This window comes from Pinus tabuliformis, chromosome X (genome assembly GCF_031772625.1).
Source record: "Pinus tabuliformis cultivar Carrire ecotype Pingquan chromosome X, CPIR1, whole genome shotgun sequence".
Taxonomy (NCBI): Eukaryota; Viridiplantae; Streptophyta; class Pinopsida; order Pinales; family Pinaceae; genus Pinus; species Pinus tabuliformis.
The window spans coordinates 1131891848-1131908128 of NC_142308.1; the positions used below are offsets into that span (position 1 = coordinate 1131891848).

The following is a 16281-nucleotide window of genomic DNA, read 5'->3' on the forward strand; positions in this document are numbered from 1 at the left end:
TAAATTGGAAAAGCCGAGAGAAGAGCTTTGATTAAGATGGTTCTGCCAACCAAATTTAACCACATCATCCCCCAACTTTGAATTTTCCCCCTCACTTTCTCGATTTGTTTGTTCCAAATCTCTGTCTTGATCCCATCTTTGGCCAATGGTAACCCCAAGTATATGAAATGACCCCATTTTTGCTGAACCGAGACTTCCATGATTTGGGAGATCCTTTGCATAATATTGTTTGGCACATTCCAAGTGTATATTCTACATTTTTTATTGTTCAAAGGACCTCCAGAGGCAGCTAGGAAGTCATCTAACACCTTTTTGAACCTTCTAGCAATAATACTAGAGGCACCCCCAATTAGAAGAGTGTCATCAACGAAAAGCGAATGGTTTATTTCTTTAACCCCTCGAGCTATTCTGATACCCATGATTTCCCTTCTTATTCTCTGATTTTCCAGCTGTATACTAAGCGTTTCCGCCATAATGATGTAAAGAAAGGGGGAGAGCGGGCATCCCTGTCTCAAACCTCTAGTGTTGCAAAAGTATCTTCTGGGCCTTCCATTAATCAGCGTTGCAATCCACGGTTTGGAGATGCATGCTTCAATGATCCCAATAAACTTGGGGGAAATGCCAAACTTTTGTAGAGCTGCAACAAGAAAGCGATGACAAACTCTATCAAAAGCGTTAGCCATATCCAGCTTTATGACCATACCTCTTTCTTTGTTTTGGATGCTGCTATGAATGGCTTCTTGAATGAAGATCACATTATCTGTTATTTTCCTTTTTGGGATGAAGCCCCCTTGGTTTTCCGAGATGATACAAGGCAGGATTTTTTTTAATCAGTTTGCCAATATCTTTGTGATGATTTTATATGAGGAGTTGCAGAGGGAGATTGGTCTGAATCTATCGAAGGAGATAGGGTTTGGCTCTTTGGGGATGAGGGCCAAATGAGAGGTTTTGGTGTTTTCTCCCACTTTGTGTTTTTTGAAGACATTCTTAATCATACGGACCAGGTCTTTTTTAATTGTCTCCCAATGGTTCTTGTAGAAAGCAATGGTGAACCCATCTGGGCCTGGAGCTTTTTCTGGGTGCATGCTCCAAATTGCCTCCCTTATTTCCTCCGTTGAAACCTCCTTCTCAAGCTCGCTGTTTTGCTGATCACTAACTTTGTTGCTAATTTGCTGGAGAAAATCAACGCTATCCACTTGCTGCTCCCCAGCTGTGAGGAGGTTTTTATAGTAATTATGTGCTGCCTCTTTTATTTCTTCTCTTCCCTTTATTTCCTGTCCTTCCACTTGGATTTTGTCAATTTGATTGCCCACTCTTCTAAGCTTGAGGTTATTGTGAAAAAAGGCAGTGTTCTTGTCCCCTGCTTGAATCCAAAGACATCTAGACTTTTGCCTGAGTTCCTCCTCTTCGTGTCTATTTTGCTTGTAGAGAGCCAAAAACATTTCTTTTTCATGGGCGTTGTCTTGTTCAGTAACTTGTTGACTTTCTTTTTCTTTATTCCACTTTTCTAGTTTCTCTTGCAGCTTTTTTTTTTGCTTATCCCTGATAGCTTCTTCTCTGGCCCATATTTTTATTTTTTCTCTCACATTTTTTAGCTTGGTTTCCCACACATACTGTGGGGAGCCCAGCACCTCTGCGTCCCACCTTTCTTTTATTATATTCCCAAAGCATTCCTTGCTGTCCCAAATTTTGCTATATTTGAATGGGATCAGGCCCTGATTCTCCCACTTGTCCAAAATGAGAAAAACCGGCTTATGGTCAGAACCAGAAGCATGCACTATTTTGCTTTTGATGGACGAAATACTTGCTGCTATATCCTCCTGGATCAAAATTCTATCAAGCCTTTCCTTTATGTTATGGGCACTCATTCTTTTGTTACTCCATGTGAATTTCCCATTGCTTGGAGGGATATCAAGCAACTTATGTTCTACAATAATTTCCTCCAAGGCTACTCTTGTAGGGTCACCGAAGTAGTTACCTCCCAGCTTCTCCTCTATATTTCGTATCAGATTTAGGTCGCCTCCCATGACTAGATTATTTATCTGAACATCTTGTACCTCTTCTTTTAATGACTCCCAGCATAGAGCTTTGTCTCTATAATGATTTGGAGAGTAGATGTTTATAACGGTATATTTGACATTTGTGTTCTTATTTGTTAGATTTGTCCTGACCCAACTGTTGTTAAGTTTTTGGCTGACAAGTTCCCATTTCCATTTGTTCCACAACGTGCCAATGCCTCCTAAGGCCCCGTTGGAGTCTATAGCTATTCCCTCATAATTTTTTTGTGATGCTATCAAGTTTTGAATCTCTTGGTTGCTAATTTTGGTCTCTTGAATCATTAAGATATCAGGTTGTTCCTACTTTATTAGGTCTCTTGTTGCGTTGAGTTTTAAAGCAGAACCCAACCCCCTACTATTCCAAGAGACCATAATCATTATTTACTTGGTTTGTGGTGGTTCCCAACCTTTTCCTTTTGTTGATTTTTCTCCCCACTTCCTTTCTGTTTGCTAAGGAAGGAGTCCATTGGTTGTTGGGTGCCAATGGCCATATCATTTGCTGCTACCTCATCTCTGAGTTCCTTGTTGGATTTCCTCCCAGCTTTTTTTAGCTGTTCCAAAGCATTGTTTGTTTCTTTGATTTTGTTTCTAGTGAGGATTCGGTCAATGGAGGGGGGGCAGGGTGGGGGGGGAGAGAAACTGAGGGGAGGAGATGAGTTGTTGGCTATTGCATTGGGTTGGGAGGGGGAGCGGGGGGATGGAGGATCTTCATCTAGGAGTTCGAAGGGATTGGGGGACGGATCGACCAAAGGGGTCGGGTTTATGGGGCGGTTAGAGGTTGCAGAAATATTTCCATGAGATTAGGTGGAGTTCTGGGCAGCTTGTTTATTACTAGGTTTCTTTCTTTTCACTTGTTCCCAAGTGTTTTCTTGGGCTTCTAGATTCTCAACCATCTCCACATCCTTTAGTTTGCTACACCTATTTGCAAAATGACCATATTCATGACATACCTTGCATTTGAAAGGAATTTTCTCGTAGTCCAGCTGCTGGATGTGCGTCCATTGATCCACCTTGAGTTTTATTACCTTCGGTAGCCCTTTTCCCAAATCTACTTCTACACAGATTCTGGCACATGCATGCATGTTGTCTTTTGGTTCACAACTATCGATATAATTTCCCACAACGTTACCTATAGCTTTGACCGACTCATCACCCAAACAATGTAGAGGGTGATGTGGCAGCCTGACCCAGATCGACACATTGTTTGGAATGTCCATCTCAGGATCAAAGTCCAGAGACCATCTGTTCAAATACAAGCCTCTTGAGTCCATGAAGTATGGTCCATTCCTAATTATCAGGTTCCTATCTTCTTTGGATTCGAATAAAAATGTATAATATCCCCTTCCACAGAACCTGATAGCGATTTTCCCTTGTATGTTGGCGCTCCAGTTTCTCTCCACCCATTTTTGGACTGCTTTGGAGGAGGGCCACAGCCCTATAAACTGCCCAACCAATCCCCGTTCAGCCAAAGAAATGGTTGCTTTTCAAGGGAGAGTTGTAGGTAAGGATATCTCAGGTATGTCAGGTAGCTTTTTGACAAATTTTCTTGAAGATGGCCTGGCTTTTGGAGCTCCATGATTTGCTATTAGAGATGCAAAAGATGCTTCTTGATTGATGTCTTCATTCAAAAAAGGGGAGCCATCCCCAGACAGAAGAGGCATGGAGCAGGGGAAGCTCAGCAGCAGGAGGCTGCCAAGTGCAATGGAAGAGAGCAGAGGGCAGCCCAATAAGGATGGGCCAATAGGAATGAGCCAGTAGAAGGGAGGGGAGCCCAGCAGCAGCAGGTTGCTAGGCAGGGCTGCTGCAGGAGGCAGCGCGAAAGACTGGGGCTAGGTCACAGGCGCGCGCGCAACAGATCCAATGAAAAGGTTCCATCAATGGTGGCAATTGTTATTAAGGGGGAGTGTTGCAAATATAAATCTCAACTAACACCTTAAACACATTGACAAATGCCATGCTTGCCCAGTCAACTACTCCACGGTTGCGATTTTGTTTGCAGGTGAAAGGACTGAAGTCAGAAAATAAGTACAACGCTTACCATTCCACAACACAGCAGAGAGTTTAAGTCATTTAATGAAGTTTGAAGGCACACATAGTACACCCTCTTACATATCTAGAAATTGTCTCATTCATTTTTGGCCAATAACAAAATCTTTGCAGCTATGCAACTGTTTTACTTACCCCAAAGTGACCTGATATCAGAGAAGTATGCGCTTCTCTAATTATCTTTACTCTCTTAGTTTGTGGAATGCAAAGTTTTCCACAATGGTATAAGAGTCGGTCCTTTACATGATAATCCAATTCTTCTACCTGTTTTCCTTGACTCAAAGTTTCATATACATCTTTGAAATCTATATCTTGAGCATATTGTTCAATGTAGCTTTCATGTAGCACAAAATTATGCTTAAGTATACTAGATGCATTTATAATGGGTCTAGATAACATGTCTGCAACTTTATTGTGTATGCCCTTTTTATATCTGATGACTGAATGAAACTGTTGTAGAAAACCCATCCACCTATAATGTCTTGATTGCTGCAACTTAGTTTGGGAGTGTAAATATTGAAGTGGTTGATGATCAATATGTATTACTGTCTCTTTGCCCATTAAGTAATGTTTCCACTTTTTCACACTCTAAACTAATGCATACAATTCTTTATCATATGTAGTATAGTTAACTACTATAGGATTAAAAGTCTCAGAATGATAACATATTGGTTTACCATGCTATGTCAACACTACTCCCATGGCATAGTCACTGGCATCTGTTTGGATCTCAAATGGTCTTTGCAGATCAGGCAGTGCTAGTATAGGTGTTGTACTAATATTTTCTTTCAAGGTGTCGAAGGCTTTCTGATGTTTGCCTCCCCATTGAAACACCTTGTTCAATCCTGTTAAAGCATGTAAGGGAGCTGCAATTGAGGAAAAGTTAGAAATGAACTTCCTCCAATATTGTGCTGCCCCTAAGAAGCTTCTCACTTTTGTAGCAGACTTGGGTTTAGGTCAGTTTACAATGACTGCCACTTTAGAGGGATCTATCTTCAATTCACCACGCCCTACTATATGACCCAAATAATTTAGAGACATTTTTCCAAATTCAAATTTTGAGAGGTTAACATGAAGTTTTTCTCTTTTCAAAAAATCTAGTGTCTGCTTAACATGCTTTAAGTGTTCTTCCCACGTTTTACTAAAAATCAGAATTTCATCCAGATACACAATAACAAAGTCATCAAGAAAAGGTCTGAGTACATCATTCATTAGTCTCATGAAAGTAGCAGGAGCATTAGTTAAGCCAAAAGGCATAACTAGCCACTCATACAATCCCTTCTTTGTTTTGAAAGCAGTCTTCCATGCATCTTGTTCTGCAACTCTGACCTTATGGTATCCACTGTGTAAGTCTAGCTTGGTGAAATAAATAGCTTCTTTCAATTGATCTAAAAGATCATATATGCGAGGAAGGGGATAACTATTTTTTATTGTTATCTTATTGAGTGCTCGGTAATCAATGCACATTCTCCATGAGCCATCTTTATTTCTCACCAAAATGATTGGTGACCCACATGGTGATGTGCTAGGCTTGATGAACCCTTTCTCGATCAACTCCTGCACCTGCTTCTTTATTTCAACATTCTCTAAAGCAGACAACCTATACATTCTAATGTTAGGCAAAGGAGAATCTTGCTGCAAAATAATATCATGTACTATTTCCTTTTTGGGTGGCAGACCTTTAGGTTCTTGAAACAAGATATCATACTCTGAAACAACCTTTTCTAAATCAGCTTGCTATTTAGCATCACAGCCCTCAAATACATAGGTTTTATCAGGTTTCTTTTCCTTTAGAACCATCAATAAGAATTGTTTGCATGAATTTATCATTCTTTTCATCTGCCCTGAGTTTATGAGAGTATAATTATTCTTGAGATTATGAGCTCTTACAAAGTATTCGATTCCATCTTTGACAAGTAGATACTTGTTCTCAGCTCTATAGAAAATAGCTTTTCTATCATACAAGTAAGGACTTCCTAAAACAATTCCACATATATCCAAAGGAATTATGTCTAACTCAACCTCATCTACAAATGTTGACCCAAAAGAAGACATGAGTTTGCACTGTCTAGTCACTTGTAGTTGTGCTTTATCATTCAACCATCCTAATGAGTATGGTTTCTTATGAGGTGTAGTTGATAATCCCAATTTCTTTACAATTTCTTCAGAAATTAAATTTACTTTTGAGCCACTATCAAATAAAGTATCAATCTTTTGATGTTTGGAAATAACTCGAATATGGAAAAGCTCATGTCTTTTTCTCTCATTTTCTTCATCAATAACAGATTGTGCAGAATTACTAGTAGATGCTTCAGAATTCTTACCTTTTATACCTGTGGCTGCAATGGTTGTTTCATCTCCCGAGTCTAACCCCAAATCTTTCTGAATAGCTGCAAAAATCTTCTTCTTCTTGCCCTTAAACTTCTTAGGTCTCATCTCTGGATGCAAAATCCAACAATGCTCATCATCATGCCCATCCTTTTTACAGTGAGTGCATGAAGCTTTGCTTTTCTGTGCAGTGTTAGCCTTCCTTGCTTTCCACTTCTGCTTTCTTTTCTCCTTTCTCTTGCTTGTAGTGGGTTGGGATGGTCCCTCAACTTCTGGATTTACATTCTTTCCTCTAGCTTCTAGATGAGTAGCTTGTACAAATACCTCATGTATACTAGTGGGATTAAACATGAGGATGGTATGCCTCATGTAGCTGTGTAGACCACCAATGTACTTCAACAGAGTCTCTGGTGAGTCTAATGAGATTCCTAGAATCAATGCTCTCTTTCTAAATTCTTGAGTGCACCCTTGCACACTTTGCCCTTTCAACTATCGAAGAGTTTGCCAACTCATCATGGCTTGTTGCATGTAGGCCAATGGATAGAACTACTTTTTGAATGCAGACACAAATTCAGTCCAGACAGAGATAGTCTTACCATGTCTTTTCATGTCAGCTTAGGCTTTGCCATCCCACCAAACCAAGGCAGTGCCTCCAAGGCGTAGGCTTGCCAGCTGAATCTTGATCTTGTTTGAGACGATGTTCTGTACTCTGCAATAAACATCAATTTGTCTAATCCAATTGTCCAACTTTTCTGCATTTAACTCTCCATCATATATAGGCAAATCAAATTTAACATCTAGCTTGATCAAAGATGCTTTCTTGTTATGTACAGGGCTATTAGGAGGTGTGAGAAAGCTTTCCTCTTTCCCTTTTCCTTTTGAGTGGTCATGGTTGTGAGACTCATCTTCTCCTTTGTCCTGTTTAGAGCCTGATGAATCTTCATCCCTATGTTTTCGAAAGTCCCTATACATCTCTTATACTATGGACTTTATAGCTAGGAAAATTTCTCTGAATTGAGGGTCTAGACCCATAGGTCCTTCCTCTGACATTGTCTTCCGAGGATAGACTCTCCCAATTTCAGGATTAGTTTTGACCAACTCTCCTTCTCCTAATTTGAGCTTTGATCTAGTGAGCATTCACATCTAAACCAACACAAGCTTGTCTAACCTTACAACTTAAAGCTATGATACCAATTTATGTGAAAATCACCCTTGAGTGACCTCAATTAGTTAATTAATGAATGAAGGTATTACAAACTCATTTGCTAGTGTGTGCCTATGTTATTTTAGGCAACAGATCGATCAAATTGCAAAATACATAGACACAGTAAGCAAATACAAGAACACAACAATTAATAAGGAGTTCACCCTATCCTCCAGGGCTACGTCTCCAGTCCAGCTTTCAGTGGTGGCCTTATTTTATTGTGTCTTTAAAGCAGAGAATTACAATGAGGAGCTTAATCTGAGTCTCCTGAAACATAATTGCTTGGCAGGGTGGTTCTTGGATTCCCCAAGCCACTAGAGTGAATAGACTCTTTTCCTTACTAGCTCTTGACCTTTCTGGTCTTTAAGGGGAGGAGCCCAATATGGTACTCGATTCCTGACAGATCCCCTCAAGGGTGGCTTGAACCTCTCAAGCTCTCTAGTGCTCGACGCTGCCTGTGGTCAGCTCGACCCTCTGTCTTTCTGCTTTTTGCTTCACTGTCTTTTCTTTTCTCTGTCTTTGTCTTCTTCTCTCTGATTCTTCCTCTTGACGTCCTCTCTCTCTATGTTTTTTGTTCTCTGTTCATGGCTTTAAAGCCAATTGATCTCATGACTGTTCGATTCCCCTTCTTCCTCCGTCGGATTGCCTGCTACTGTTCGCTTGGAATTCCCTATCTCTACGTCGTGGTCATTAGCTCACAGGGAGTGGTCACTTGTCCTCTCGTGAACTGCACCAGCTCTTCATCATCGGTTCGATTCTTCAGTTATGTGGGGAAATGACTCATTCGCCACCTTAGCGGTCAAATCGGACCTCGAATCCTTATAAATCATGGCTTAATCCCCTATCAAATCCGGTTCTTTCATCGGGCGTGTTCTCAGCCATTAGATCTAGAGCCCCCAGATCCAATGTCATTCGCTCATTTCGCGCGGTTGACTTGCTCAACCATTAGCGTACGATGAGTGGCATTTTTCTCTCTCCTCCCCCTGCCACACATCGGACACTGAATGGAATTGCTAGGTTTCAGCCAAATCCACTTACTGCCCAAGGGTGCCCCCGATATATACTGTCGGTTTTGGAGCGCAGGTCCCGCCTTTCACCTTAGCGCTTTCCCCACAGTTTTCTTGGCTTCCATGTGACTGAGCGCTTCGGGACCTTTCCTTCTCGGGGGGTTTTGCCTAGTGTCGCGCATCAGAAACTGCCTCCTTTTTCCGATCCAGGCTTCCCAGGTGCCAGTTTTGCCTCTTGCGCAGTCTCCATGGGCCTCGGTCAATGCACTTTGATTGAGGTCCTCGTCGTTCCACGCTGGCTGCCAACTGCCACTGTTCAGAGGTTTTTCTGATTGCTCTATGCTCTTTAATTCAAAGTTTTGTCCCGATTTTATACAGTCATGGTGCTTTGATTATTCTTCATGGATCCAGTTTGGATCAGGCAAGATGGGTCATTTTTCATCAAGATGTCCAATGAAGAAGAAGGGAGGTGAAAAGAGGAAAGGAAAGTAGGTCACCTATGTTGCCACTTCTGTTGAGATAGATGCTCTCACGAGGATATTGGAAGTGGAGGAATTTTCTATCATCTCTCATTTCTCTCAAGGTATTGTTGATGAGGATGGATGGTACTTGGACAATGGAGTGTCAAAACATATGATAGGATCACAGGAATTTTTTGAGACTCTAGCTGAATGGGACTCAAAGTTGCACATGGAGTTGGGCGACAAGATTCAGAAAGAGATCAAAGGATTGAGAGTTGTGCCATTGAGGATGGAGACAGGACATGTGATGCGGGTCCAGGATGTACTATTTGTACCAGGACTCATATGTAGTGTGATTTCTATCTCGATGATCAAGAATAAGGGGTTTGAGGTCTTGTTCCAATATAGAAAGGAAAAACTCATACCTAGAGGCTCTAGCTCTGAGGGGATTTTACTTGGAATTAGAATGCATTTTCTATATAGGCTAACGGGTAAGCTTATGGATCATGGGATGAAGTAGGTGGAGTAGGTACAATTTCCAAAGAAGAAGTTGCAGGTGCATGCTTCAGAGGAGCAGGTATAGGTTCCTGAGAAGAAGGTCTAGGTTCCAAAGGCTTAGAGGGATTCAAGTTCTATCAAGAGTTTGTAGATTTAGAGGGAGACTTTATAGCCCAATAAGAGTGCATGGTCAGTGGGAAGAAATGGTGCTTCCACAACTGGAAAGAAGGAATCATGGAGGGATTGGAAAGTGGTACAAGAGAAGAAGAAGTATTAGGATGCTTCCAATGATAGCGACAGTTATGAGAGAGGCATAGTTCGTGCTTCAAGGATTGCTGCATTGGTGAGTGCCAAGGGTTGGGTGAGTGTTGCTAGTAACAATGATGATGATGAGTTACTTCCTAGTATTGGAAGTTCCTCCCTTGCTAACAGGGAGTGTTGAGTTTTGACTAGCTTGGGAGGTACTCCAAGAAGTAGGGTTTAGGGTTTGGAGGGAAAATCGCCACAAGAGTCACTTGTGGGCTTGGAACCTAAGGTTGGGGTTTTGCACCCATCATGATTTTGGAAAAAATCATGAGCACGTTTCAATATGTGATGGATAAGGATAATAGGTCTCATCGAGATGAATATGGCGCAATGAATATCACCCTATTCCAAGGTGTATAAATGGAGTCATGAATTTATGAAGTTATAGGGTGGTTTTGCACCATATGAGTTAAGGTTGGCTTGAGTTAAATAAGCCTCTTGACAGATGTACAAGATCATAGAGGATGTTTTGAGGAGCCCTTCTATTGTTTATATATAGAATGTGATGGAGGAAATTTAGAGCATCCATTTGTGTAACAAAAGGAGCTCATTTAGGAGAGAAAAATCTTTGTGGTAGCATCAACAAGAAGGCAAGAATAATGAGGGAACAAAGGACTATTTCAGGGCCATTTTAAGGTGACCAAGTTGTTGTTAAGAAGGCTAAGGATTTGTGTTGGAGGTCTGAGATATGAGAGGTGGAAACACAGGTCGATTGTGGCCATAAAATGGTAAGAGAACTCATTTTTTGTAGGCCATAAGGTATAGAAATATTGTGTGTTAAGTCGTAGGCCATAACACCATAGAAAAGGGCTTGTGTAGGACTATTTGGGGATGATTTTTGCCCTAATAATTTGCGTGGAGGTAGATGGTTCATCTAAGGAGAGGCCACAGTAATTGGGTGTTGTTTAGGTGGTTGGTTAAAGGTTGGTGCAACATGTTTTGATTCCCTAACCAGTCATATTTACAACAAAAAGAGTACAACAAAGTTGGAGCATAATTACCTTGTGTTGGGTCATAGCTTTGACTAGTTTAGGATTGGTTTCATTAGCAGCCTATGGGAGAGAAGTTGAAGGCTTGATTTGGTGGTAGGAAGCCTTCATAGGATCATATATTGCAGTTATGGACTGGGCTCCATTGGTATGGTGGAGGGAAGCGTGTTGGCTACCCAAAGTAGCCCTAGACAAGCAATCTTGAAATCATGAAGACAGTTGAAGGTTGGGAGAAGTTTTGTGCCTAATGTGCAAAAGCCATTTTCAACTTGAAAGAATAAGATAATGTTATGAATTATTTTTATTTGGATTTGATTTTTTTTTATCATACAAAAACATGATTAATGAGATATGCTAATACTGTTGATTTAATTATAGTGCGTCTTCACTTCAATAATATTTTATTTGTTGCCTAGAGAGAGAGAAAATATTATGAGTTTCACAACATTGTCATTAATATTGAGATACAAATTTAATAGTTTAAATACATGTGCATAAAATAAATCACATGATATAAGAAAAAACTACCACATCATGATGTTAAAAAACAAAAAAGTATTGCTTAAGCTACATATTCATTTTCTGATGGGAGAAAATAGAAAATAATACTAACTTCATGTTTGTGTCTTTTATGCTACATATTTAACATCGAATGGGCATGACTACAATATTGTGTAAGTTAGTTTAACATCATTATTTAATAAAAGGAAATTAGAAACCTTGTATTTTAACTATTTTGTGGCATGGGTTTGAACATGTTAGTTAAACATTAATTATAGGATAATGTTATATCAAAAGGTGATATGAAATTGGACTAGGTATTTTTGAAATATACTTCTCTCTTGTCACATGTTTGACATGATTTTAATGAGAATTTGACCCCACATTCTTGATGGTAATTCTACAAGAGAGAAATTCCTATTCAATGTTGAATTTACATGCTGAACATTGAATGAGAATTGAATTTCAACCCCTAAAGTACTAGTGCTTTTATTCCCCAACACCATTAACCTTTAAAGAACGAACTATGGACACATCTATGATTGAATCAAGGTTACCTTCATTTCATTATGGAATTATCAAGATTAACTTGCAATTCTCCCCTTTAAACTTCATATAGAACAAATATTCACTCCCCTCAATGTTATTTATTGGGAATACAATACACTTCCTTAATTTTATCACATAAATATATCTCTAGATCTTACATTAGTGATTAAACAAACTAGGGGTAAGCATGGAAAAATAGATCTCACAACAATAAGCCAAATTACATATACGTAACTTACAATTCCAAAATGAATGCATAGGAAGAGAAGTAAAATGAACAACCCATGAGGTGGATACTAGTTGATTTGTCTGGTGTTTAATCCCCACCAAGTCTCAAGTTAAAAACTCTTGTGGAGGGGTTGAGGATGAAGCCACCTTTGGGAATTAAACTGTCCAAAGGGGTATCCAAGCTTGACTGAGCTTCGTACAATACTTGTGATAACATCCCACTAGTAGGAAGATTTCTCTTCCATTTAATATTGGGTTTGATCTTGACCTAGTCTCGACTTGGTTAATGATTCACCATCGTTACAAAAAAAAAAGAAAAAGTTTCATGAACAATGTTTTCAAAGACATGTCTTCATTCATCTTGATTTATGTAACAAAGTTGGCTAAAAAATAAGTCGATTAAGATATTTTACAATAAAATTATTCTTATATTAAATAATATTCATCAAATCAAATGCCATAAACAAATATCATAAATTTTTAAAGTACTAATAATAAATCCATCATGAATTAAATTAAATCTATCTATATTACTATATAATCCACTAAAAATTAACTTGTTCCCATTAAAATTTTCATCCACTATATATAGCCACCTTAAATACCGATAATAAACCCATTATTGACTAAATCACTATTATTACATCGTAAGGTGTTCCCTCTAAGAAGAACTCCCCTAGCTGCCACTCTGCACCTATGTACACCATCATATTCATTATTAGACGATTGAAAGTTTTTAAGCCATTAGATCCCACTACTTTAACTATCAACCAACTCTTGACTTGTGTGACTGTTCCACGTGATGAAAACTTGACTAAAATGAAGGGGGGGTGAATCAGTTTAGTATATTCATGGACATTAAAATTATTTTCATTAAACGCATTAACTAAAAACATTACATGAGCATCTTAACAAATAATGACTAACATATTGAATATGTGAACAACAAATAATAATCAAACCAAAACATCACAACAACACATAATAACAACACATATTGACACAAGCTATATGTGGAAACCCACAAAGGGAGAAAGCCACAATTTTATTATTGTTGTGATGCAAAAGAAAGCTCCTACTCCTTATTATGTCTAATTTTATGTAGGCTCCAACTGACAAGAGGTTGTTACCTCCATATTTTGCAACATGCAACATGCATGGAAGCTCCAACTCCCATATGTTATTTGCGGGCTCCTACCTCAATTGGCTCCAACTTGATGTTTATCAAACCACTACTTGAAAGGAGACTACAATTTCCTTATGCAAATAATAAACAACAATGTGCTGGTTTACCAAGTAATAAATTTTGCATATCTCCATCTTCATTACAACCTCTTATTCCCTTCAAATAAGATTCATATGTTCCATGTAAGTAATTCTTAATACCTCAATCATCTCTCACGCAATCTCCCACTCTCTAACCTCTTTATTGCTTCCAAAAACAACATATTTTATAAAGATAATTGGCTTGTTGTTTGTATTTCACATAAGAATATGAAGTTAACAAGCTTGACTCTTTGCTTTCAACTCATTCGTTTCCAAACTCTTCATATTTTGAATATTATAAAATAAATAAGTGCTCCACCACATATTATTCCAAGCATCTATAATGATTAGGTGCATCAATATCAACATAGTTCCAAAAACAACATTATACCACCACAACAAATGTAAGCATTCTCCAATGTAAAAATGTAAAAATATGCACACAACATATGAAAATAATGTAAGAATATGTATGCAACATTCGCTCTCCAAAGTGTTCTATATGTTCAAATTCATATTTTCTTCATGCCATTGCCTACCCCTCATTGAGTCTTCTCTTGTTTTGTTGTCATGGAATCTTGCTTTTACTGTCATGGAGTCTTGCCTTCGCTATCATGGATTCTTTCCTTTGCATCATAATAATTCATCTCAACAAAAAATTAGTGTCATCACAAATTCTTCCTTAAATAATCTCTGCAACATTATCCAAGCATCAAGCCATCAACATGGAAACATCAATGTTTTTCCAAACCATCAAGGTATTTTCTACTCCTTTGTCCCGTTGTCATCAAGCATGCCAAGAATATGATATCCAATATCTAAATAATGTAAACTTTGAAATGGGAACTATAAACTCAAAACGGGAACTCTAGTTAAAAACCCCCAAAAACATGAAAAATAGTCCAAAAAATGAAAAGTATGTATTCTGGAATGTCGTTTTGTTTCTTTAGGGTTAATTTTAAACGTATTTAAAAAATGGCAACAAAACCATTTTTTTTTGTGCAAAATCAATGAAAAAACACACTATTGTTTTTGGTAGAATAACATTTTTCTTTCCTAGGTATAATTTCAACATTTTTTAGTAATGGCATTAAAGATAAAATAATGGGATCCAAAACACATTAAAATTCTAAAAATTTTCATCGATGTCGTTAAACATATAATAAAATGACACTAAGGATCGCTAAAATTCTAATTGTTTTCAACCATAACATTAATGATAAAAGAAATATTGAAAAATTTTCAACCATAGAATTAAAAAAATCTAAGTTTTCAACACAAATAAACCATGACATTATGAATAAATTAAATGACTAAATTAATCAAAATATCAGTACTTCTAGATTGAATGAAACATAAATTATATCTCTAAGTTATTGTTGCATTGTGGATATTCTAAAAAAATAAATTCATAATAATTAAAACATATAATTCAACAAACATTAAAATGACTCATAACTTCATATAACATGATATGGAAATCAAAATGTTTATTTCAAGATACCATGCAAACATTAGTTATGTAAATTGTCTGAGACAATTATTCAAAATCACACATATCTTATTGCACACCATCATAATTCACATCTTCAAATGAATGACTCAATGCAGATGAAGATGTTCCATATTCTTCTCTTTCATCAAATAGTCCTCGATCTCAGTCCACATGTTATGAAACTAGCTCAAAAAAAGATAGAAAAGATAGATCAACGACTTAGAAATTAGCCTCTTTGAGGGGCAGCCTCCTTTACATTACACAAATGAATAATTCTTGAATGATGCAAATGAAAAAACCTCCTTTCTATATATAGGAGTCTAAGGGGTCACAATATAACCAAAGACGGCATAACAATAATAATGTAAGGGCACAAAATAACAATAGTGGGCTTCTATAGGGCACAATAATAACAATATGGGGACAATAGGGGCACAACAATAACAATAAGGGCTACAATGACAATAGTAATGGGGGAATCACTAGTATTATAGGGATCTAACATGCCCCTCTCCTTTAAAAAAGTGTTTTCCTCAATGCTTGAGTAGTTTTGGATGCTTCTGTATAAAATTCTCATCCTCCCGTGTGGAATCTTCAGTGGGTAAGTTCTTGCATCTGATGAGATACTATGAAATTGATCGATTTCGTAGCTCTCGAGTTCTTTTTTTGTGTGGATGCTTTAAGTTCCAATATGATTTTTCATTCCTCACCAAGTTCTAGCAAAATTTTTTGAACTAGGAGCTTGTCACCTATAACCCTCTTTAAGCATGGAACATGGAAAACTGGGTGCACTCAAGAAGCTGCAAGAAGCTCCACTTTGTATGCCATAGTACATATCTTTTGCAACACCTTGTACGAACCATAATACTTTGGTGATAATGTATTATCTTTCTTAGCTTGCTTGAGGGACATTTGTTTATATGGTTGTAATTGTAGGAATACCCAATCACCTACATCAAAACTTCTTTCATTGCGATGTTGATCTACCTGTTGTTTCATTCTATTCTATGCCAAAGTGAGGTTATCCTTTAAGAGTTGGATAACTTGTTGTTGATGCTTGATGTGATATTCCACTGCTTGAACCTTAGAATTTTCTCTTAAATATGATGTGATGGATGGTGGATGATATCCATAAAGTGCCATAAATGGGGTCATTTTTGCTGCAGTATGGAAGGAAGTGTTATACCACCATTCAGCCAAAGGAAACCATTTGACCCATTATGTATGTTTATCAAGTACAAAGCAATGAATATATCCTTCCAAACATTTATTTACTATATCAGTTTGCCCATTAGATTGAGGATGATAAGATGAGCTATGAGCTAATTGAGTACCAAAACAAGAAA

The 16281-nt window shown here is 38.0% G+C and overlaps 1 protein-coding gene across 1 annotated transcript; it reads right to left on the reverse strand.

Moving 5' to 3' along the window:
- Positions 1 to 830: 830 nt before the first annotated feature.
- LOC149143824 (uncharacterized) lies at positions 831 to 2027 on the reverse strand. The gene has a single exon (XM_089451952.1). It carries the CDS (start codon positions 2025 to 2027, stop codon positions 831 to 833), a length of 1197 nt encoding a protein of 398 aa, XP_089308078.1.
- Between the last annotated feature and the right edge of the window lie 14254 nt (positions 2028 to 16281).

Bases quoted from the DNA above. Each gene is read 5' to 3' on its own strand.
- LOC149143824 (XM_089451952.1), bottom strand. From the start codon at position 2,027: ATGGGAGGCGACCTAAATCTGATACGAAATATAGAGGAGAAGCTGGGA.